At 34.3% G+C, this 25,654-nt stretch overlaps 1 protein-coding gene across 1 annotated transcript; it reads left to right on the top strand.

Annotated features, from left to right (window-relative positions):
- Positions 1-556: 556 nt before the first annotated feature.
- LOC117332074 lies at positions 557-24,279 on the top strand. Its single transcript, XM_033890962.1, has 2 exons — positions 557-926; positions 22,375-24,279. The coding sequence occupies exon 2, from the start codon at positions 22,467-22,469 to the stop codon at positions 23,937-23,939; it is 1,473 nt and encodes a 490-aa protein (XP_033746853.1). The 5' UTR covers positions 557-926; positions 22,375-22,466; the 3' UTR covers positions 23,940-24,279.
- Positions 24,280-25,654: the final 1,375 nt, after the last annotated feature.

The raw sequence follows: 25,654 nt of genomic DNA, 5'->3' as shown, positions 1-25,654 counted from the left end.
ATTAAAAAAACACTGGTACGGCATTTTTCCAATCTAATTAAAATCTAGATGGTCATTCTCACTACGTTACATTAAAATCTAGATGGTCATTCTCACTACGTTACATGTTCTCACTACGTTACATGAACGTGTAACGTAGTGAGAATGACCTTCTAGATTTTAATTAGATTTGGGCATTTTTCTTTCGGCCATCAATACGTCCATCAAGCACTTTGTATCCAGCAATATACATCCTGTTATTCTCGGACAATATTTAGAAGTAACGTGATTTCTGGAGAGGTTTTAATATAAGTTTTATATTCCACATTTTAAGGTGTTCTATGGGGTTTTTATCTGTTTTGTGTGAAGAAATACATTCATTTATCGGCGAGTTTAATCTATTCTGACATCTACACCACGTATTTAAGGTGTTTGGGCTGTAAATATGTAATACAGTACTATGATCTACTCAGACGTAAAATGTCCACTCGAGTCTGAGCTGTTATTGATCAAACAACACGATCGAATGTAAACATTTCGATCTGATTAACTTTGGAAGCCCCGATAGTGTAAATGAGGGGAACTGATGTGCACAGACGCTCGACTTGCTATAACTAATTGGAAACATTGTATAAGATATTAAAAAATAACTGCCAGGACCAATTGTTAGGGGATTACCGGAAACCAAAGGGTGGCCACGAAAAGGCTATCTTGGGACAGACGAGGCCGAATTGGGACTTTTTGTACGAAGTTGTAGAAATCCGATTATAAAACATGTATACGGATGTTTTCTGGTGAAACGTGACTAAAATATTCCGGTAAGGTGACCTTTAACAGGCGGATTCGAGAGAGCTAGACACTCGCTGTACCTAAATAGGACCGGATAACCTCGGCTGGTACCGTCTGGATTGGAATAATTCACACGGCGAAATGGGTCCTTACTAAAGGTAAATGTGTTTTAATTCAAAAACATAGTTTGAGTGAAAAAAATGAATGCACGTCTCTTAAATGACTAAGACATGTTTTTTGTTTCATGTGGTTTTATTAAAGTGATTCATCTGTGAGGATTATAACACTATTACCGATTGTTAATCAAGTCACGGCAAATTAACAAGTTTGTATTAAAGCGTCATATACACGCCATTATTTGCCAAGAGCACAATAGTTGCGAGCTCATCCTTTGAATATTAAAAATGATCACAACCTCGACCATATTAAGGACGGAATTTAACATTTTGAGTGCATTAAAATGTGACTTTAAAAGCCTGTTTTGTTTCTGATAGGATCATTGGTGAAACATGAATCATATCGTATTGTCAGAGGACGATATAAACCGCAAAGAGACAATGCTTTCTTAATCATTGGTGAAACATGAATCATATTGTATTGTCAGGGGACGATATAAACTACAAAGAGACAATGCTTTCTTATATTTGTCAGATTCTCTCTTTTTTATGTAATCTATCAGGCGTAACAATACATATCTGTTTGATTAAAAAAAGACTTTACGTGGATATCGGATCGTGATGTGAAGTATAACATAAAAAAAATGTGAAAATGCAATTTGATTTGTTTCAATACATGAGACGATATTGTTTTCAATTAACGTCAGTCCCAATGCCTGATTGAACTCTATGATAATAGTTTTTTTTTACAATTAAATTTCATGCTAAGTTTTTATTTTGTTGCGAGTTACAATTATATGATGATACATGATTCTGTCTGATAAAATATTACCTTTCCTCAACTTCGAATTACTCATAGTGTCATTCCAGCTCAATGTCATGTGAAATTATAAAATACATTTGTTTACGAAATAATTCGTCATGAGCTGTAAAATACTGGAAAAGAGAAAAGGCGCCTTTTACCATGCTCTAGTGATGTCAAAAATAATGCCGAAAAAGTGCAAACAAATAGGAAAACTTCTCTTAATAAAAATGAATCAAATGAGAAAATGTTCAGTTATTGGACGTCACTGTATATTATATACAAGAACACGTACTTATAATGGCATACATAATTAAGTTATTAAATCAATGACGTATTAATTAGCGATTAATTGAGTATTTATCATATTAATCAATAACAGAGATGATGACACAGAAGATTAAGAAGATGGTTCCACATTAGACGTTTGTAATGTAGATTAGTCGACTGATCTCATTAGAATGATAAATCATTAAGTAATTAAGATATGATGGTACTTGATTAACCTTGCCTTAAGCTGTGTTTAATTAACAGTGCTTGTAAACTTTTGGTCTCCTTATTTTCGTGAATATGGTTTGGGTGAAATAGTTGTAATGCTTTTCTCTCCAACAGATTGACATTGACAACACCTGTTTATTTCACGACCATTTTATATAGAAACTAATTCTCTCTGTATTGAATTATATATTAATTTTCTAGTTAGTCTTCTTTTATTTTTAAGATTTTAAGGATTTAGCTTTAATCAAAAATTGAAGCATGGAGAGCAATAGAGCTTTAATGTTATTTCAGTTAAAGAGGCTTACCCGCAGACGGACCGGTAAACGGCACATCTCCGATCACTAAATAAACTTAAGTACACGTTTCTATGTGACAAAATTAGAGGCTTTCCGACTTTATTTCTTGAAAACAATTACAGAATATGTATTTAAAAGACGTTTTAAAACTCAACCTGAGAGGGAAATGTATGGAATATAACGGCAAATCTTCTTTGTAAATCGCCGCTGCCTTTGAAGTTATCACTGTGTTGCACTGTGCACGTGCTTGTTTCTTTGATGTGTCAATCAAATTAGACTTATTGCGGGTTGCGATTAAATAAATAATATTTAAAAATGAGGTTTAAATATCACTTTTCAGCGTTTTATAAGGAAAATAAAATGAAAAACTCAACAATTCCAACAATCTGTCATGTGTAAAAAAATCTTGTTCTATTAGCCAATTTTTCTGATCTCTCTGCGGGCAAGCCTCTTTAAAATAGTTATTGAAAATAACAAGTAATAAAATTACTACGACAATGGCATTTAAGCCAATCATAGTGGAGAAAAAATGTACTGATGCATGTAGTCCTGTTTTCCCCGAGCAGTAAAGGGGTATAAATTAATGACCTAGCGTGTCCACACGTGCGTGATTCCGTCCATCCTTCTGAAAAACATAAAAAAAAAAAGGATATCACATTAATCATGGATAGATTTAGATCATATTCACACCACAAAATATAAACTTAATTTCCACACATGATTAAATTTCGGTGGTTGTTACTCAAGGTTAAAGTTCAAAGGACGTACTCGACCACTTTTAAAGGAAAAACATTCTTTGTGCAAGATATCTCAAAAAACCCTAAGACAAATTACGTTCATGCAACAGTTCACAAAATGAAATTAAAGATTAAAGGTCAGAGGTCGTACTTGATCTCGTATAAAGTAAAATAGTTACATATGACATATTTCATTAACCTTAAGAGTTCGTTCATATTTACACTGCACCATTTAGTTCTACACCTGGGTCAACTTCGCTAGCCAAGGATGTTCAATACGATACTCTCCTATTCACTGAATAGGAGAGTATCGTATTGAACACCCTTGGCTAGCGAAGTTGCACCTGGGTATGGTTTGATGCTCACCAGTCAAGGTTAAAGGTCAAAGGTCATACTGTTTAGAATAGGTTAAAGATAATATTTAGGTAACAGCATCATACTATTAGATATTCATGGTCAACAGTGAACATCAAATATTCCTAACGTATATTAACTGGTGTGATGGTGTGATATAATTATAAATGGTTCCTGCTTACCTAGCTTGTGTTTCTGGTATCATGACTAAAATCAAATTATCGAACTGCGAATGAAACAACGTTTTACTGTACATACCAGGATATTGTGCTGTGAAATGTTGACGTACATTGTAGGCGGAGATGTTTCGCAGAAATAACAACACAACAGCCTGTTCATTGTTGTGATACGGATTAAGAAATTACCGGAAGCTATTTGACTTATGGCATTGCTTACAAATTAGCAGGATTATATACTCATACATGGATTCAATCGTATGGATTTAAGTCATTAATTGCAGTAATTAGTCAAAATCCTTCAGCAAGCACTGGATGAATTTGTTTGTCGTTTATGTCTGTACCTTTTACCTGTATGAGAATATTTCAAGTTTTTGTTTTAATGCAAAAAGACGTTTTCGGGCTGGATTAGGTTCACTGAGTTTTTCTGCAGCAATGCTTTCTTTTCTCGACTTACCGCACTCGCAATATCTTAGAATTATTTTCCACGTTATCTTGCTTAAAACCCGTAAACAGAAATCATCTTTCCACTACAGATTATCATTACACAATTGTTTTACTGAGAATCTTTAATCCTATCAGTCAATTGCTAATCTCATCGTGAATTTACGCGCTAGGTTAAGTTATTGTTGCGTCTGTTTTAACGTCCTACGTCACACAAGTGTCAGTTTGTCGGGTTGAATTACGCTAATCTACCTTTACCAATCAGGCGTCTCTGTGTAAATAGCCCATGAACAATACGGTGCCACACCGCAATGGTGTTTATTTATTTGAATTGTTTATTTGTCGTTAAATTCCAGATACATTTCTCGATAATGAACAATGTTGTTTGAGATTTTATATTAAATGTTTATTCAATGGTTGGAGATACGTAGGTAGGTGTACAGTGTGTATGCAGAGACTTGTATATCTCATATACAAGTCTCTGGTGTAAAGGCTACCAGCACAAAAAGATACCTACCATTGTAAGTCTGTAGACATTGAGGAAAAACAACACTGCTAAATATATTTATAGAAACACCACGCTATTGTAAACAACTATGAGGACGATCAACCCCCTATCAAGATTTCCTAATAAGTGAAGACCTCACATGTAGGAATAGCTATTGTTATATAGATAGTAAGCCATGGCAGAACATTGCCACGAGGTAGCACTGATGTATATCTCCAAATACCAGAATAGGGGCACGAACCGCTTCCTCTTTCGGGATTTTTTTTCTTTTAATTTCTATTTGTTGTTTTTAGTTATTTATTTTTATTATTTATTTATCTATTTGTTGGGCATAAAGAAATTTTTCCTTATTTTGGGTTTTTCTTAATTGCTATGGTATACGTGTTTTTTCTACTTTATAGCTGCTGTTTTTATCACCAATAATACGTTGTTGTTGTGACAATTTCATTCTTATCACATGATTACTTTTCCTTCTAGCTATACATGATACATTTATTTTAGTTTTCTTCATCAGTACTATTCATGCTTTAAAAGTAACAAACTGGATTCCAAACTGGATGTATCACACCTGATGCCCGGACATATATGATACACAGTCTTGTTTCCTTCAATATGATTACTCACGATCTTGTCCTTTTAAAACTAAATATTCAATTTCAGAAAATTTGAATTGCCTCCAGCTGTATTGAATTGACATTAACATATATGTTTACGTAGATGTGTATACATGTGATGCCTTATGTTTTTTCCACTGGATGCCCCTCTTTTGTCAAGGTCCTCTGTCGTATAACGTTACACACAAGCGGTCTATTTTGTATACAAGAGACTAAACATTAATTTAAATGTATGTATATCGATCGGTTTTGCAGGTGTGATTTCTTACTTTGTTTAATCTATAAAATAACAATTTAATTGCTCGTTCACTATTCCACCCAACAGCCACGACTATTACGCTGTCGGTTGCACCAAAGGTAAGTATTAATGTATACTAATGGTGTTTTAACTGTAATTCTTTAAAATGTATGTAAACATTCGAATGGCTTCCCTGATTCGGTTGAAATATTTATGTCTCAAAATCAACAGTGTGACTATATACCATAGATATATGTCTTTTCGTTCATTTTTTTTTTAAATATTGTCACTAGATTAATCTAAAAACAATTTCTCAAGCGGTTATAACTCCTAAACATCTGTTTCTGATGTTTAATAACTTCCATTTATTTGAGGATTATGTAATGAGGGTATTTGCATGATGGACAAGCGATTAATTTCATGTTATACTATTATATAAGAAAAGCGCCGTTTCCATCACTTCTCGCGTAATTGCTCAGTTTTGGCTAATTAATGACCAAAAATGTTTACGTAATTAATTCAGCACTGTCGGTCATTAACGTATAAAACGCGACCGCAGAAGAAAGATTTATCATTTATAAATTCGTTTTAATGAACCGTGTTTAGAATGTATAAACTTCATGTGCATTATGTACGGTGATATCCTGCATTAATGCACCAGTGATTTCTTCGCTTGTTTCCAGTCCACCTACCTTAGAGGCAACATTGGATATTTTAATATTTATAAGGTTGAATATTTGACACGGCAGACGTAACGGAATCTTTATCAAACGTCATAGACACATACCATTGCACCATCTTTTTTTTTTTTTTTTTATTTAGTTTCCGTGTCTAGTGATGTACAAGACTATAAACCACCAAGTCTAAATTTGAATGACAGATTCCTGACTAAAAATGGGCATTAACTATAGGAAATAGTTTTTATAGATTTCAGTAGAATATAATATACATGTATATAAGTTTGTTGCTTTCATACCAACCCGTCGTATACAGTGACGACTATATATAAATTGTTCATGATACAAGTGCATATGGTTTTATTATCATTGTACTTTTTCAAACGTCTTTCTGTGAATCTATATACTTTAACCGTGTTTTACCTGTTAAGTTCATCTAAACGATGTAAACATTTGTAAACTTTATTTGATAAACAACAATTGAGGAATCAGTTATATCCAAGATACAAGATACAAGAATTTTTATTTAACGTTGCATATTTAAAACAATAACATTAGCGCTGTACCGCTATTCTTGCGACAAACATGAGATAAAATAACAAGTATAAACATAGTACTAAGAAATGCAATAGTATGTAGTTCAGATATACATGTAGCATACAGGACTCACAGAAGAAACGATACTAAAATACAAACAGCTACATTAAGAATGTAGCAATACACAAATCACAGAGGGCATATAAAAGCAAACGAGTTACAAGCAAGCATACAAGATACAACGAACAAAGCAGCATATTAAGTACAATTTAGTTAATTATCACAGAATAAGTATAGTGTTATAAAAGATTCTAATATAAATTTCATAAGTTTCATAATATGAAAATAATATTGAACACCTGCATATCACACACGTATTACTAACGGATCAGGTTAAAGCACTATGAGAGTCTAATGTACATACAATGCTAATATAACAAAGGGTAAACATTGACATAATATACACTAATTAGTGTGAATTAAAACAAAAAAACAATGAAGGCGGTTGAAATAGAATTGCTATGGTTATAATCATACTGTTAAAAGTTTGGTTAGGAAAATATGCTGCTGCTAAGTAAATAAAGTAAAAACAAATAAAGAAGCAAAAATAAAACACATGTACAGGTTGGCCACAGTTCCACACCCGGGCGGCCTCAAAACGGAATGACTTCTTACCATATCCAGTGGTGTTTTGACTTTAGGCATCTTGAGGGTCTTTTCATTTCTGAAATTATAAGAATTTAGTTTAATCTCTACAATATCCTTTAAAAAATCAGGTGCACAACCATTTAAATTCAATTTTGTGTATGGTAGAAATCTTACGATTCTTGTTTGTATTTTGTTATATATTTAACATGCGGCAGTCTAGCATGTCCACGACAAACTATTTAATGAATTAATCTATATTGGAAAGAACGCATCCTTATGTCGCCTCCGTAATGTGTTGTATGATGAATTAACAACTAATTACAAGAACATTTTCCTAATGAACCAATCGAATAAATGCAAACATGACCTTTGAGAAAACTTTCAGATTTGATCTAATTCATCATAACTTTCGCAGCACGACATCTACTTATACGGCAATCTCTGCGCTGTCACTAGAGTAAATTACCTATTCAGCCAAATCAATTCGGTTTTAAATAACATACATACCTCTACTTTTTAAAAGGAAATGTGACCTTTCTTTGTCATCTAAATGTCCTCCGTACCTTTAAGGGGCATATAATATTTCACTCAGATATCTTTGAATAAAGTCGATCTGTGAATCGTGAAACGGTGTTAATGATGTAAAATCTCATTCTTACTGACAAATGTGACGTAACCGGGTTGTCATAATACCATATCGAATATCACAACATTTGAACTGTAACAGAAATAAGGTTAAATATTTCTGAGTGTGACGTAAACATATTTAACTGATGAAAGGTGAAAAATCACTATTTAAATTTCTTCAATTTTAAAGTGACGGGTAAGAAATAAGATAATCAATATTGGTAGGACGGTTACAGTTCCTGGGTTCGAATCCCTGATGACTATTTGATGTACATGCTCATGTGTTTAAGTAATGTCTTTTCCAAAATAAGCAAAGTTTACACACTGTTAATTTATTGGGACGAGAAAGGTTTCATTATTTATATCTATTATAATTTTCACAATTAAAACACCTCCAACGCAAACCTTGCATTGTGTATTTTTCATGATTAAACAACACAAGTATTGTATGTTATATTGTACAGTAAATTTCCCTCCTATATTAACGGTTTGTACATGCTACCTATCCAACATTCACAAGGTCACTGAGGTCGAATATATATCGCTGAATACGACAGACACCCCTTACCATGCAATAACACGTCATTATACCTGTTAGCGTCTCCTGTCTATCAAAACGGCTTAACGTTCCCCATTGTACAATATGCCTGGTACATGTAAGTGCCTAGTTAGTAACGGCCCTCCTTATAGAAATGTTGATATACAGAGAAGTTTTATTGAGAAAATTAACCTTTCTTAACAATTGAAAGAGCGGTACACATATAGATGTTATGTACATGTTGGTATACACCTGTATTCAAAGCTTTACTAATTTACTCATTCAAATGTCAGAGTTTATCTTGTGGACATCTAAGTAAAGCCTTTTTAAAGTTTATACATTAACTGTAACTTTTACATTACACGTGGAGTATTCGGCAGTCAGGGACTCGCGAGAGAGTTACTGTTGAAGGGTACCAGTGTATACGTATCTAGACGAAATGATATACATAAAGGAACCAATCAGATCTTATTATTGTTATATCGTCATCGCAGGGGAACTACCAAGAACATGTAAGTTGATAATTTGCATTTAATTTTTTTCTAACATCTGGAATTCGTCCTGTTACCTTACCGTTACTCTTTGTCACACACTCGTTTCGAGGGGTAGCTTTATAATGCCATTTTCGTGTCGGCTTATGTGGTAGGCTGTTGGTAGATAAATATTTATAGATATTTTTTAACGTAGCACTGGAGAGCTTGGTTTGTATTTTCTCCCTGCCCATCTTTGACCAAGAGCACACAGCATGATTGATATATTCCAAGTAAGTGTTGCCTTCTTGTGTGTGTCAGGATATAATATATTTCAGTTAGATGTAGTCAAAATTAATTTTTGATATCGTGTGTATGCAACATAAAACATAATTTTTGTTGTTTTTATCATCTTTCGTGAAATTATCAACAACGCACTTTAAAATTTCATGCCGAAATAACACCGCTTATTATAGTATCAATTATTGATTTTTTACCAAAGAGGTTTATAATCAGTGTATTGAAAGCTTTGTTATCTTGACGCGATTTATACGAACACTGTCAAGCTAGATCATAAAAAGACAACGTTAAACTTCAGGCAAAGAAAACGATCAAATACTCCAAATTTATAAAACTTGTTATCCAGTTATCACTATTTTTTCCAAGTTGAATTTCTACGGAAAATATTGCATACAAATAATAATTTCAGAATACTTTTAAGCTATCAGTGAGGCTTAGGGCTATAGAAGGAACAATAGGTGTTCTCCGGTCTTGTTTAGGAAAATAAGATAGCTTTATTGTTGTTCGTGAACGGGACAGCCAGTCCGCGGCAGGCAGCTATCGTCCGTATGCTCAACTTTTAAATACCAGAAGATAGAGTTCCATTTTACCAAGTATACACGATTTAGATTTACATTTAAAAGTACATCAAGATTGAAATACAAATCTAAAAGACTACATGTTTGCACGTATGCCTACTTGGTATAGACTATTATACGTGTTAATATTAGGAGTATAATCACCCCACATATTATAATATCTAGGTTATCAATGTATTTATTCTCTAAAACAAGAATAACGATAACAATTATCTCGATCAAATTAAACTAAACGTAAAACACATTAGTATATATGCGCTGATACAGTAAATGAGTTTTTTTTTAAATATTGGAAACTGTTATAAAAAATATGTTACTTTCATGATACTTATGTTGTCGATGGTGCTTGAACTCAAAAGCAATAAAGAATATCGATATAATTGCGAAACCATACTTTCAAAATAAAATTGATAAAACCGCGAAATTTGAACAAAAATATATGTTTACATAGAGACTCTAGAAAAGTACAAAGAAAAAAGACTAGGAGCTACGAAAGAGTAAGCGTCCTCAACGACATCCACCATACAAATCTAGGTGATAACGAAACCACAAGGCATATCAATAAGCATTGAAACCATCCATCATAGTTTGCTTTAAACGTTTTCTGACACCTTTTTACATCTCCATATTTGACACCTTTTTACATCTCCATATTTTCTATTTTCTGTCTCTGCACTCTCTTTCATGTTTAGTTTTTCGTAATAGCCGTTTAATTTTCCTTTGGCCCCGGATATGACGCGACAGGTGGCGTTACTGGTCAAGATGAAGTATGTGATTGGTCAATGTAGCGGTAAATGCAAAATGCAGAAATGCAGTTAAAGACGAAACAAAATTAAGATTGAATGTATCTATTCAAATGACAAATTAATAAAATCATATTCCTGATTCAAATGCAGTTTTATTATCACCAAAAATGATTCAAACTGATATAATTTTGTTATCCGTGCTGAAAATGCGCATTTATTAATTAGTTCGTTAATTTATTTCACCAGCAGTTTTAAATTATAACCACCAGCATTAAAACTATGCCGTTTATCTTTTTTAAAGATATTTCTTGTTTGGCATATTTTCCCTTTAGTATATTCTTCAAAGTGTCAACCGACGTCAATACATTATAATCACCTTCTGCTAGCGTTAGTTATTACTCATACACTGACATGTTCGCATGTTGTAATGTCACGAGGTTAACTTTATATTGTATAATGAATGTATCTCACTGGACTTAGCTTTCATGCTTCAGTAACTTTCCGGTTGAAATGTTTGTTAGAACTAAAAGCGTAAGAAACCAGCTACCATTTGGTAGGTTGTCCTATTATCAGGTAGAAAATTGTATTATCATGAAAGCAGATTGATGCGATCTGGACTTTCTATGGCTGAGTCATCAATATCATTCTTTGTGGTACTTTTCTTTTTTGTATTAGTCATTTAAGAATATCAGGCATTTTAAAATCGAATATAGAATTTTGATATTCACTGTAACTTAGTTTAATCCTTTCAGTGACTTTGATGATTTCGTTGTGTACAATTTCCGTATTTCACTCAATCAGTCACGGAAATGGTATACTTATACCAAATGCATCAGACTTCCAACAGCTAATGTACAACAATATCGCAAAAAGAAGGACAACTTATCAAAACAGAGATTTAGTTGATGGTCTTTGAAAATGTACTTTGAGAATGACAGATATTCCAGAAGGATAAGGTGGGGTGTTTTTTTTTTGGGGGGGGGGGGGGGGGGGGGGGGGGGGCTTCAACACTCTAACATATTTATACATTAAACATGGCATTAGACACATTAGACACACGTTCAACACATTCATCCATTGTCATACCATATTGGATACAAATCAAATCAATACACGAATAACAAGTGTCAACAATAGTCAAACAATACATTAAAAGACAAAACAAGAACAAACACAGAAAAACAGAAGGATAAGTTTATGATTATTTCCTACCTGTTTTTTTTTCAATCCTAAAAGTTAAAAGAATTAAGCTCTTTTGAACTTTTTAAGAATACGATATTTTGTGTTCATTACATCACTGATTTTATCAATAGTATATAGTGTATATGAATTTCACATCGGATACTTTTAATAGACCAAAGTAGCGCTTCCTTTGATGTAAATAATGAGGTCAGCAAACTACCGCTAATAAGACACACTCGATGGTATGCGTATATCGACAAATACAATACACAGGGTTTATTTATTTGTGTGTTGGTCTTGTTATGTAAATATAAAATACAATATGTTTCTCCCATGAATTTTACTGTTTATAAATATACATCAGATGTTTTATTTAATATATACGCTGTACATTATAAAGCTGCTTATTGTAGACATTGCTGTCAAATACAGATGTGTTGAAATATTATTTCTATTTGTCGAGGGAGATTGTATTTAACTTTCCAATCATACTTAAAGGCCAGTTTTATTTGACCTGTACGATTGAATTATTACATAATGTTTTATTTAAACATCGAATTATGTAGGCTTTAATCAAACAGGACGATATGTCCATGAAGCAAATATCCATTCTTGTAATTAGATGGGGTTTGTTTTCAGTAGAGCCTTTCCTTTGTACTCTGTCAGTTTTTCATTGTCTAGACAGCATATTTCAGTTCAGTGCCAAAGCACAGTTTTTTCATTTCGCTAGTGGTTTTGGGGGAGAGAGCCAACTACTCACTCCCTCTTAATTATCGACCATTCTGCATAGATTCGTTTAACAGTATACATCTATTTTAACTGATTTTTAATTTTGTTTAACTAAATTCCAGTGTAGCGGATATCAATAGCTATATTATTCTGTTCCCCTATCACATTAAGGCCATGTTCTTAATTAATTCAGTTTGAATTTTGACCCCGTCAATGATATAAATATGAATTAAAAACTTGATGTACTTGATATTAGGTATTGTAATTACTGTGTGTATTTAGTATTGTAATTACTGTATTTAGTATTGTAATTACTGGATGTATTTAGTATTGTCATTACTGTGTGTATTTAGTATTGCAATTACTGTGTGTATTTAGTATTGTAATTACTGTGTGTATTTAATATTGTAATTACTGTGTGTATTTAGTATTGTAATAACTGAATGTCGGGTCGCGCATTGGTTATCCTACTCAGCTTATCAAGAAGGCAGCTGGGGTTCGATTTCCAGGAGGTAAAAGAGATATAAGGTCACCTGCCCTGCGTCTTCTTCTGGTACTCTGGTTTTCAATACGGACCAACAAGACTGTTTTTTTTAAGTTGTAAGTTATCATTCCAACGGTATGCGTGTTGCTGCATACTATACAAAAGAGCAGTTGCTTTTGTTTATTGTTAGTACCCCGTATCAGAATATTTACAAGCATGTCAAGGGTATGATTATATACAAAAGAATGTGTATCTGATAATACAATATGTTTACTAGTATTGTTGTCATCTCTTATAGTCAAAACAACAAACCATTTTTGTATTCTTTTATAACATAAAAAATATACGACAACGTAAACAGGAACAGTTATACATATATACAAATCTTTTTAATTATACAATTATAATGTATATCATTTTTTTATCATTTATTCGTTTAAATGTCCATTGCATAGGTTTTATAGAAATCCAGTGATCCAGGCAATCTACATATCATTGTCTGGTAGGTTTGTATACAGTGGTTCAGACAATGCCCGAATGTACGTGTCGTTTAATGTTCAGCGATTGTTTACGATTAAAAGCACAATGTAGGTTTGATACACTAGCAACTATTGTTTTGTAAATGAGGTCGGCACGGCAGCCCTGAAATGATAATAATTAAACTGTTATCGCATAATGTGTATAGCTGTTAAACCAGACTACTTCGACAGTAGACGGTTCACTCTAGGTTCACTGTTTATCGACTGAAGTCATGTAACTGTTCTATGTCTGAATGTGATCGTTTGTATTATACAATAATGTACTTGTGTCTTTACAATTTACCCCTATTACTACATGACCAATTAAATATATTGGAATATATAGAAATATATCGGAAAGTTAGTGGTATTTCCGGAGGTGACCGGTGCCACAGGTGGTTCAATAATGGCTAATACTTCCGGATCTGGATGACATATATTTTTTGTCAAATTAGATAAGAAAAATGAAAATCGGCACCAATCGTAAAGTCGGAATCAAAGCATTGCCAGAATTTAACGAGACTTTTGAAATGAAACTATTTTTTTCTTTGTTGGTGTGTTTCTGTTTTCATCTCCCACTAAGATTGTTTGTATGTTTTGTATGTTTAAAAGGAACCTTTAAAATGTTGTTTGGTGCAATGCACCGAACAGGACTTTACAAAGGAAACGTGAGTGAATAACAAGTAATTACAGTATATTATGTCGAAAATAATACCGATATGCCAATGTCACAACACGTTAATTTCGGCCGCAATAAATATGTACTCATAACGTGGCTGAACTTAAATGAAATGGTTCATACCACATCTTATTGCGGGGGTAATGCACTAAAACGGTTTAAAAATTAAAACAAAAAATCTATCTTTCTAATTATGATCAATTAAAAATTGTTACACACGTGTGTCCTAAAACCTTTATTGGCTCGATATATCCTCTAGTAGTTATATAAAACGCCTGATCAGTTCTGTATAAACACAGACTGTCGACACCTACCTGACGAGACAATGGCACGGGTCGGGGTAATTTGATTGTACAGTCAATAGTTACAAGAACAAGGGCATGGTTTAATATTTGGCACCCGCACAGTACGCCCACGTGTTAGGTGCGTGCATATATGCTTTATACATATATGAATACTGTAAACGTGTTTATTTTAGCGCACTAAAATTAAGAACATGGCCTTAAATTAAACAGAGTAGTGCAATAACGAATTACACAACCTGCGATGTTTGCTTTAGAAAGCAGATAGCAGAAGCTTAATTAATCGCAGTTATATTTTGGGGAATTTTTCAGTACGAATTGCACCAAAATATGTTTATGGGTGCCAGTGTCGTAAGTTGTTCTATTATCTTACTTTATTTACATGATACTGAAACAGAAGACTCTTACCTTCTGGAACGCATGGTCTTATTATCGTTTTATCGATGTTCAGTCAGAAATAAGTTTTTCTCTGCTGGTTTTCCATCAAATCATGGTGCTCTCAGCTGTGCTTTACTAGAAAAAGGCCATCATTGCGCCTTTACTGATATTCTTTACACATTCAGGATATGTATGCGTTGTTTTTCGAGTGGTAGGGTATTGATGATTTCTGTATATTGATAAATATTCGTTCTACTTTCATATTTTAGAGAGTATAATATCTTTCAGATAATTGATTGCAAGGGTAATTTACAGAGTATCGGCGTCTACAGTACATTGTCAGGTGGTGTCCTCTATAGCTCATAGTGAACATTTAAACTCCGCCCTACGGTAAGGTATTGGTGGTACTCTCTATACATTATGGGATATAAGGGGTACGTTGTAGGTGTAGTAGTGTCATCCTTTGTTCGTTGCTGGGATGCTGGCGACCACTACATAACGGGTATCTGTCCACCCCACACTCGAAACATTACTGGTATCCGGAGTACCATGTTTGGATGTTGATGATCTCTATACAATGAGGTAAAAGTGACCTCTGTATATAACAGGTATCTAACCACTAAACATTACTGGTATCCTGAGTGTACCACAATGAGGTATTAGTGACCTCTGTATATAACAGGTATCTACCCACTAAACATTACTGGTATCCTGAGTGTACCACAATGAGGTATTAGTGACCTCTGTATATAACAGGTATCTACCCACTAAACATTACTGGTATCCTGAGTGTACCACAATGAGGTATTAGTGACCTCTGTATATAACAAGTATCTACCCACTAAACATTACTGGTATCCTGAGTGTACCACAATGAGGTGTTAGTGACCTCTGTATATAACAAGTATCTACCCACTAAACATTACTGGTATCCTGAGTGTACCACAATGAGGTATTAGTGACCTCTGCATATCACAGGTATCTACCCACTAACATTACTGGTATCCTGAGTGTACCATAATGAGGTATTAGTGACCTCTGTATATAACAGGTATCTACCCACTAAACATTACTGGTATCCTGAGTGTACCATGTTTAGATGTTGACGATCCCCGAAGTTAGGGTACTGATGACATATGTCAATCCCCTGTGCGCTATTGGTCATTTGTGGCACCCTTTGGGGCGATGCCTTCTGATCTGTATGTGATATCATTAGTACCCTGTAGACGCTATAGGGTAAACCCTTATGTAGGTAACGGTGTGTCGTAGATAGTGTGGAATACTGGTTCCTCTGTACATTTTGGCTAGTTTGCAGTATTCTTATACACAATATTGGCAAGCTCTGAACGAACCACATGTGCCTGCTATGTGTATGAATGATTCGTTGACAGAGGATCGTTTAATTTTCTTTACAGTATATTATCATTGTGTGATGAACCTGCTTAGATGTGTCCATGCTGACATTAGGTAGTCAACACGGATCAAAAGTTTCAATCATATTTACCTGCCAAAGATTTTAATACTATGATTCTATATTGAATTATAATCAAAGGAAGAAATATGTTTTGTCATTAGCTCGTGACGTTTTAGCCATATGTTTGGCAAATATGACACACTACACCTGCTCATTGATAGAAGCCTACCCTGTACACGATGTCCCGATAGCTAACAGCACGGACACACGGGTATCATATATATACGATGAGACTATGTGTTTGATCACCAGACAGGATGTACTTGCACTCAGAGAACTCACCTGTAATTACCTGAGTCCAGTTTTAGTACCTGTCCAGGGAATTGATTAACACTTTACTGCACTGCACTCCATACTGGGAGTACATGTACATTGTTTTACCCCAACCACGGCCTGAATGATCCCTACAGCCTGGGCCGGGGTAAAGGTCAGAAGGACAAATACCTCTGCTGGGATAATAAAACTGGCAGGCTAATTCCCATGGCTGTACCAGTACATAAGTTATGTATTATTATTCCATATGGTGGCACGACATTGAATGGTAAGTCTCCTGGAATCATGTGATACTGATTCGGTTATTATCTCAGTGAGGAATCCTGTATGATATCTATTTTTGTCATGACTAATCAGTTATGTATATATTGATTCCTTATAGTATGTGTTCTATACCATATTACTCCTCATATATATTTTGACCACGGTTTTATATTTGATATGCTGCCTCTTGTGGTACTCAATTCATTTCTATGTTAAACCTGTATTGCAGTATCATATTATTCCTCGAGTGTTTATACATGCACACAGTTATGATAATGTCTTATTATATGCCATTCTCCAAGCGGTCATTTATGACCATAATATGCCACTCAATTTATGCCCATTGTTGAGTACGGTGTCATATGCCAGCTCTCGGGGTTATCTAAGCATTGAACGGCTTTCTGTTGGCATTCATATTGACTATGAATGCCAACTGAAAGCCGTTCAATGCTTATATTTACCATCTGCGATTTTTTATTTGTCGTGCGATTTTTTTTTTTTAATTTTCAAATTCAAATTTCAGTTGGCAGTTCATAAGCTGGTGAACTCGCAACTGAATTGGTAGGGTTATATAGTGGCAGTGCCATACAATGGTAAATATTTATTTATAATCGCTATATCATATACCACTCCATTTTATGCTCAGTGTTTTATTCAGTAATGATCGCCTGTAATTATCACCCGTCTCTTCTCAATTCTATGTAAGGGTTTGAGTTAGGTGTTATGTCATAGCTATTAAACTGATATTTACATTCGAATATTTAACATAAACAGAATTTATTATATAATCTGTAATGGTGCTCGTGTATTAGTATATGATTGCTTGGCTTTGTATTGATAATTTATTGTTCAATACAATGTACTTTTGTTTGTGAAATGCCAATATATGATAATATATATAAGTGCCCGTCTGTTTTAACTGACAGTTTTATTAGTGAATTACGAGTCAGGTGACTGTATGTATTCATTTCAAATAAACTACAGATCGATGTGCCTGTTCTAATTGATATTTGTATAAAGCATTACGAGTTAGATTATAAAATGGTTTTCACAGGATAATAAACTCCATGTATATCAATGGTTAAATAGACGCCCTGACCACAAAATCACAGTCCAATTATATATTTTTTACACTCTAAGCGAGCAGGAGAGATTTAATTATGTAACTCCATTTTATAGCAATGCTTAAATAGACACCCTGACCACAAAATCACAGTCTAATTATACATTTTTGTATATTCATTACACTCTAAGCGAGCAGGAGAGATTTAACTATGTAACTCCATTTTATATCAATAGTTAAATAGACACCTTGACCACAAAATCACAGTCCAATTATATATTTTTTACACTCTAAGCGAGCAGGAGAGATTTAATTATGTAACTCCATTTTATAGCAATGCTTAAATAGACACCCTGACCACAAAATCACAGTCTAATTATACATTTTTGTATATTCATTACACTCTAAGCGAGCAGGAGAGATTTAACTATGTAACTCCATTTTATATCAATAGTTAAATAGACACCTTGACCACAAAATCACAGTCCAATTATATATTTTTTACACTCTAAGCGAGCAGGAGAGATTTAATTATGTAACTCCATTTTATAGCAATGCTTAAATAGACACCCTGACCACAAAATCACAGTCTAATTATACATTTTTGTATATTCATTACACTCTAAGCGAGCAGAAGAGATTTAACTATGTAACTCCATTTTATAGCAATGCTTAAATAGACACCCTGACCACAAAATCACAGTCTAATTATACATTTTTGTATATTCATTACACTCTAAGCGAGCAGAAGAGATTTAACTATGTAACTCCATTTTATAGCAATGCTTAAATAGACACCCTGACCACAAAATCACAGTCTAATTATACATTTTTGTATATTCATTACACTCTAAGCGAGCAGGAGAGATCTAACTATGTAACTCCATTTTATAGCAATGCTTAAAAAAGGCCCTGACCACAAAATCACAGTCTAATTAATTATATATTTATTACACTCTAAGCGAGCAGGAGAGATTCAAATACTGGCCTCATGTAACTGTATAAAACGTAGTATTAATCGATGTGATATGTATATACAATTTCGATAACATTTAAATGGCCACACTATATAAACTATATCATTCTTTAACTGATTTAAAAAAGTTTTTTTTTTAGATATTCATCCAGTTTTAAAACAAATAAAACAAATTGATGACGATAAAATAATTTGTCCATTGTTGATAAGTAAAATAGAGATACATACGATTGCCAAATCGTTCACTTTTTATCGGAGATGTAGTTGTAATGTGAAAAACTGACCCGGGATCGAAAAACTACCCGATCTCATATAATTTCACAGAAATATTATCCGAGCATCTGTGAATAAATGACTCGTCATTATATTTCTAGAAATGGTGGTCGGGTGACACAATGGTAACACTCTTGCTAGACGACCGGGATTCGATTCCCCGATTGGGCCTGAAGAGGTATGGGGTCACCTGCCCGACCACGTGGGTTTTTTTCCGGGTACTCCGCTTTCCTCCTCACGCGCTTCTATCTATACTAACAAGCGTGACTAACATGAGTTGATATAACTTGTTTCACTTCGAAATACCTTCTTTTTTCTTCTTCATATCAATCTCTATGAACGATTTTGAGTTAGAATTGCGATTTCTTTTACATGTCAGACTTCTCTTCGCCATTTTTCTGCATCGTCGTGTTCTGTCGTGCGAATATTTCTTAAATTCGGTAGCAAGGTTAAACTCGAATTATTATTTTGTTTATATTTCAACATCTTTTCTTTCAATCTTTTCAGGAATGGATTTAAAAGTTATTTACTAAATTAATTATCTCATCCAAACTTGTTATATTTGGCAATCTTGCAATAGAGACCGTAATCCCGATTAGCTTTGGGTTTCGTCAATTCCGAAAATCTGGACGAATTTAAGACCAAAATATATAGACGAAGCAAATGAATAAGAGGAACGTCCAATCACTCACTAACCTGACATATGTCTTAATGGATCCGATATTCAAATGAAACGTCACATACTCCCATAATCTTGTCCATTATCAGGTGGTTGATTCTATGTCGATCATGCACATGAACAAGCATAACTGCTGTCTTTGTATCGCTGATCTTCTGTAGGAAATCAGTCCCTCCCTCTCTCATGTCCCAGTTACTGATAAAATGAGGTGTCGCTTTTCTGTTGTATCTGAAAGTTGAGGAAAGCTAACTATCCTTGGTAAAGAAGCGTCGAGCATATGTATTCAGGCGTGAGCTGCATTACGATTAGCTTAATGTCCTCTTTACCAAATAGAAATAACTGTATATCTGCCATGTTTATATCAGTGAAGAAGAAGATGGAAAATCAGAACAGATAACAATTTCTTGTCAATACCGTTGTAAATGTTGCTTTGAAAAAAAACGCATTTAGTATTCAATCAGTTATATGTTAGCATTGTGACTTTTCTCATCAAATCATGCCTTTTATTGTTTACCAGTATAACGTTATACTGTGTAGCTGTTAGATTGCACAGAGCTAATATTTCACGGTTGTTCTTGTCGGCACTAGTTCGTGGGTTTTATATTTCTCGCAAAACCACCTTGTAAGCATATAAATATTCGCTATATTTAATTAGAGCAGACAATTGCAGACAATATTCCCATCAGCTGGTTATGGCCAGTCATTATACAATGTATCTGAATTTCAAAGGACGAAAACTAACTTTAAAAAACCTCTTAATAGCAATACTATATTGTTCAAAAGTATATTATGTTAGTTCATCACCATAATCAATCAATATGGTATGATATTTTATTGGACGTTGATTAGATTTCTAAATATAGCATTTAGATTTCGGACAAAGTTTGAACAGGGGGGGGGGGGGGGTATACTAGGCAATACCACTGGCTATGATAAATGTAAGTGGTGTGCTGTCACTTGTATCACGGTGAGAGAGTGACACTTGTTTGAAGTGTACTGAGGATTTGATTGGCAAGTATGTTTACATTACAGTATAGGTGTCAAAGTTCACACGCATTTTGATCGATATAAGACCCCATACTAGAGTAGATCATAAATTCGTAGAGCAGACCGGTCTATTGAAGAAGAACACACAAAAGCGATTGCGAATGCATTTTAAAATATGTTCTTTGACATATTTTGAAATGAACTTAAATTCATATCACTGTATAAATATATATATATATATTGATATACTCAAGATCTCGGGAAAGTCAACATGTATATGAATGAAAAATGTTATGAGAGGCTAAAGTATTTCGATTCATAGGGACTAGGTGCATATTCCCAACCAAAGGCCCGTCATTATAAGTATGCCTGTGCTTCGATAAGGTTCGATAAAGCGTATATAATGTTAAAGTGGTTTAATATTTCAAGCATGAATATTCTGGATGGATACATTGTGTTAACATTTTTGGTACGTAGCTGGAGTCTTCTACCGAAATGACCCCAATTTACGGTGCAATTGTAACGTGATTTCCTTCCAAAGTTATGACTGTCAGGAAGAATTTTTTAAGCTTTATTATATTCCCCTTTTTGGGTTTTGGATTTTTATGTTGTTTAACATTTAATGTTGTTACCGTTTTTTTAAACCCCGTTGGTTGTCCCAGGAAGTTTTTGTTAAACCATTAAAATCAGTATTGACAAGAGTCGATCATAAAGAAAAAACAAGAGATATAGATATAAGAATCTCTCTCAGCATTTCCCCTATGCTGGGGGCTGAACTGGCCACAAAACTTCCCAGCTTACCATACACACTTTTTGTAATGACAACTTTATCCCCACGGGAGGCCAGAAGTCAAAACGGATGTCAGTTTTAATTGTATACGTTATCATTTGATTGCATTGTTTTTTTCTCAATTACTGCTCTTTGTTGGCCGGAATTTTTAAACATTTTTTTTCATAATAATCATGAAACTGTTCATTATACAGCGATAAAATATGTTTTATTACTGCCTTCAACACAAGATAATATGCCTAGCTTTGATACCGACAAACCGGTTTATTCCTATAACGTTAATGTAATTTTTTCAAGGGAACAAAGATTTATTCAAACTTGCTAGCACGAAACAGCGTAAGACTACACACCCTTGTAGAAATGAGTTTTTCTATTCCCTATCAAATGCAACAGTTTGAAGTAAATATAGAATCCGTTCCTAACACTCTGTGGACCTTAATTGTTATATGATAATGAAATCTTTTGACATTAAATGTCAATGCAGAACAAGAGTTACAATACACTACAGCGAAGGTTATTTTTATTCATTCTTTCCGCTCCCATAAGTACACAAAAAAGGTGTCTACAACTTGTGTGGTTCGTTGAAAAATTGCCCGATCAATATTTGTATTATGCATACATATAAAGATGATTCTTGTCTTGTTATTTCAGGTTTCCTTCCATTGAACGACCTTGTGTGCCGACTGCAATAACATTTACCGGTAGCATGTGCTTGAGGCAATAGCACTAGTTGAATAAGCAAAATGGCGACGGTAAACGGACCCCTTCTGCCGAAAATAGAAAAAGCTTTCAATATCGCCAATGTTGGAAATCTAGATAATTCCAAGACACATATCGGTAAGTTGAGGAGATATATCATCGATAATCCACGAGATGAAGGACTTAAGAGACGCGAGACACTTTGGGACTTTCAGCATAAAAACAGAGGTGCCCTGGTGCGAGTTAAAGTGGGGAGTACTAAAGGAAGTATAAAGAACCCGGATGAGATGAAATCTCCAAACAATGATGAAAACTGTCAAACAATGGATAAAAGCAGTGAAATTGAAAAAGGAAAAAATTTGAAAGCGTTACAGTTTCAGAAACTAAAACGAAAACAGCGTTTGGAATCTCGAGTGTTATTGGGTTCAAATGAGTTAACTGATGTACGAGGTAAAGACCCTAGTGTGACGTATTCTACAGCTCTACGAATAGGCAATACTATATTTAACCAGATGAAAGGTGCTGATCAATCAACTCCTATAAATAGCACAACGTACAGTGATGATGTAAAGAAAGCTATTGTGCGATCTATAGACAAGCTCCCCGATCTGAGTGCATCATTGTCAAAGCTAGGTTACCTCAAAATGACCAAGAACGTTGTACATTATGGTGGCGGGTTTTTTGGCCGGCATTCTGAACGACCATATGCCAAACTGAAACGGTCTTGGTCGACACTTTCACCACCGGATGTGCGGGAACGAATTCATGGACGAGTCGTTGCCCCAACAACAGCTCCATCACAGGAAAATAAAGCAGAAAAAGCTGCCATGTTGATTAAAAAGAGACTGGAGTATCTAGATACCCTTTCTATACAGCAAAGCACATCACCAAAAACCTCAAGAGACGAGGAGAGTGGTTCTGCATCCACAGCCGATTACTCATCCAAGAGAACAAGCAAATCCTTTATGAGTAAAAGTAGTCATCAATCTATATTAGACGACAAGAGAACATTACCTGTTCTAAATCATGCGCGGAAAAGAGAAAAAAGATTACGAAAACTCAGGGAGCAACAAACAGCGCGTGCATTTACCCCAATGATCGTTAAACAGAATCTGGAAGAAAAAAGAGAGAAAATGGAACGGAAGGTATTCATTGAGGCGGCCGACTCTCGACAACGTAAACTCGCAGTGATTCGGCAAGATCGTTCCAAAGCAAAATCTGATTTAGAAACTAATTTCAAACGAGGTGTATCAGAACCTGGATTAGACTTGCCTAAAGACAAATATGGGCCGACCACCCACTCTAAAGAAAGCAAGAGACCAGCAATGTACGGTAGCAATCCTTACCGCTGGACAAGTAAGACCAGTCTGTCGCTTGACGATCGGACTTGGGTAAAGCGAACAATGCAACAGGCCGACGTTGTTGATCACTCTGCGTATGAATCATTCGCTAGGATCAAACCCTCAACGTTACAGAAAGGCGGGACAGAACTGTCTCTCGATAGACAGAAACGGTAGACTGATATACTGTAGTTAATCAATAGTGTGATTCCAAGCCATGGACTTAATTCTCGGTATTAGTTGTAATTGCTACAAAGCCATGGACTTAATTCTTGGTATTAGTTGTAATTTCTACAAAGCCATGGACTTAATACTTGGTATTAGTTGTAATTGCTACAAAGCCATGGACTTAATTCTTGGTATTAGTTGTAATTGCTACAAAGCCATGGACTTAATTCTTGGTATTAGTTGTAATTGCTACAAAGCCATGGACTTAATTCTTGGTATTGGTTGTAATTGCTACAATGCCATGGACTTAATTCTTGGTATTGGTTGTAATTGCTACATTGCCATGGACTTAATTCTTGGTATTAGTTGTAATTGCTACAAAGCCATGTATTTAATTCTTGGTATTAGTTGTAATTGCTACAAAACCATGGACTTAATTCTTGGTATTAGTTGTAATTGCTACAAAGCCATGGACTTAATTCTTGGTATTAGTTGTAATTGCTACAAAGCCATGGACTTAATTCTTGGTATTAGTTGTAATTGCTACAAAGCCATGGACTTAATTCTTGGTATTAGTTGTAATTGCTACAAAGCCATGGACTTAATTCTTGGTATTAGTTATAATTGCTACAAAGCCATGGACTTAATTCTTGGTATTAGTTGTAATTGCTACAAAGCCATGGACTTAATTCTTGATATTAGTTGTAATTGCTACAAAGCCATGGACTTAATTCTTGGTATTAGTTGTAATTGCTACAAAGCCATGGACTTAATTCTTGGTATTAGTTATAATTGCTACAAAGCCATGGACTTAATTCTTGGTATTAGTTGTAATTGCTAAAAAGTCATGGATTTAATTCTTGGTATTAGTTGTAATTGCTACAAATCCATGGACTTAATTCTTGGTATTAGTTGTAATTGCTAGAAAGCCACGGACTTAATTCTTTGTATTAGTTGTAAATGCTACAAGCCCTGGACTTAATTCTTGGTATTTGTTGTAATTGCTACAAAGCCATAGACTTAATTCTTGGTATTAGTTGTAATTGCTACAATGCCATGGACTTAATTCTTGGTATTAGTTGTAATTGCTACAAAGCCATGTATTTAATTCTTGGTATTAGTTGTTATTGCTACAAAGCCATGGACTTAATTCTTGGTATTAGTTGTAATTGCTACAAAGCCATGTACTTTATTCTTGGTATTGGTTGTAATTCTTGGTATTAGTGTTGTAATTGCTACAAACCCATGGACTTAATTCTTGGTATTCGTTGTAAATGTTGATATCAGTTGCAATACACAAAAACAACGGGAGGCGTTTTATATAACAGGAAGGATACCAATTAAACTCTATTACAGTCAGGGATATGTTAGAATATCCAGGAGTAGATCTGAATTCTATGTGAAATGCAATCCTCTGTGTTGCTGTTACATGTCGATAACATCCTGTTGTGTATTTATGATAATGATACACTGTATAACATTAACTTTCAATGTGGAACCATAGGTAATAGTTTACTTTAGGTGAAATAGGTGTATCACACGTGAAAGTAACTATATAAGCTTCTTGAACAAAAGAAGGTATCCACGAATGTATCATACTGTATCATAGTGTTAACATTGACATTTTAAATGAAGAACTAAACCCATGACGTCACAGCCACATATGCTATATAGTATGTAGTATATATAAAGAAGATACTACCGTTATATCATTATATCTGATT

This window comes from Pecten maximus, chromosome 8 (assembly GCF_902652985.1).
Source record: "Pecten maximus chromosome 8, xPecMax1.1, whole genome shotgun sequence".
Lineage (NCBI taxonomy): Eukaryota > Metazoa > Mollusca > Bivalvia > Pectinida > Pectinidae > Pecten > Pecten maximus.
The sequence above is the reverse complement of the archived record's forward strand: the minus strand, read 5'-3'. Positions and strand labels throughout refer to the sequence as shown.

What these genes read in the sequence shown, in the direction of transcription:
- LOC117332074 (XM_033890962.1), top strand. Translation starts at nt 22,467, where the DNA reads ATGGCGACGGTAAACGGACCCCTTCTGCCGAAAATAGAAAAAGCTTTC.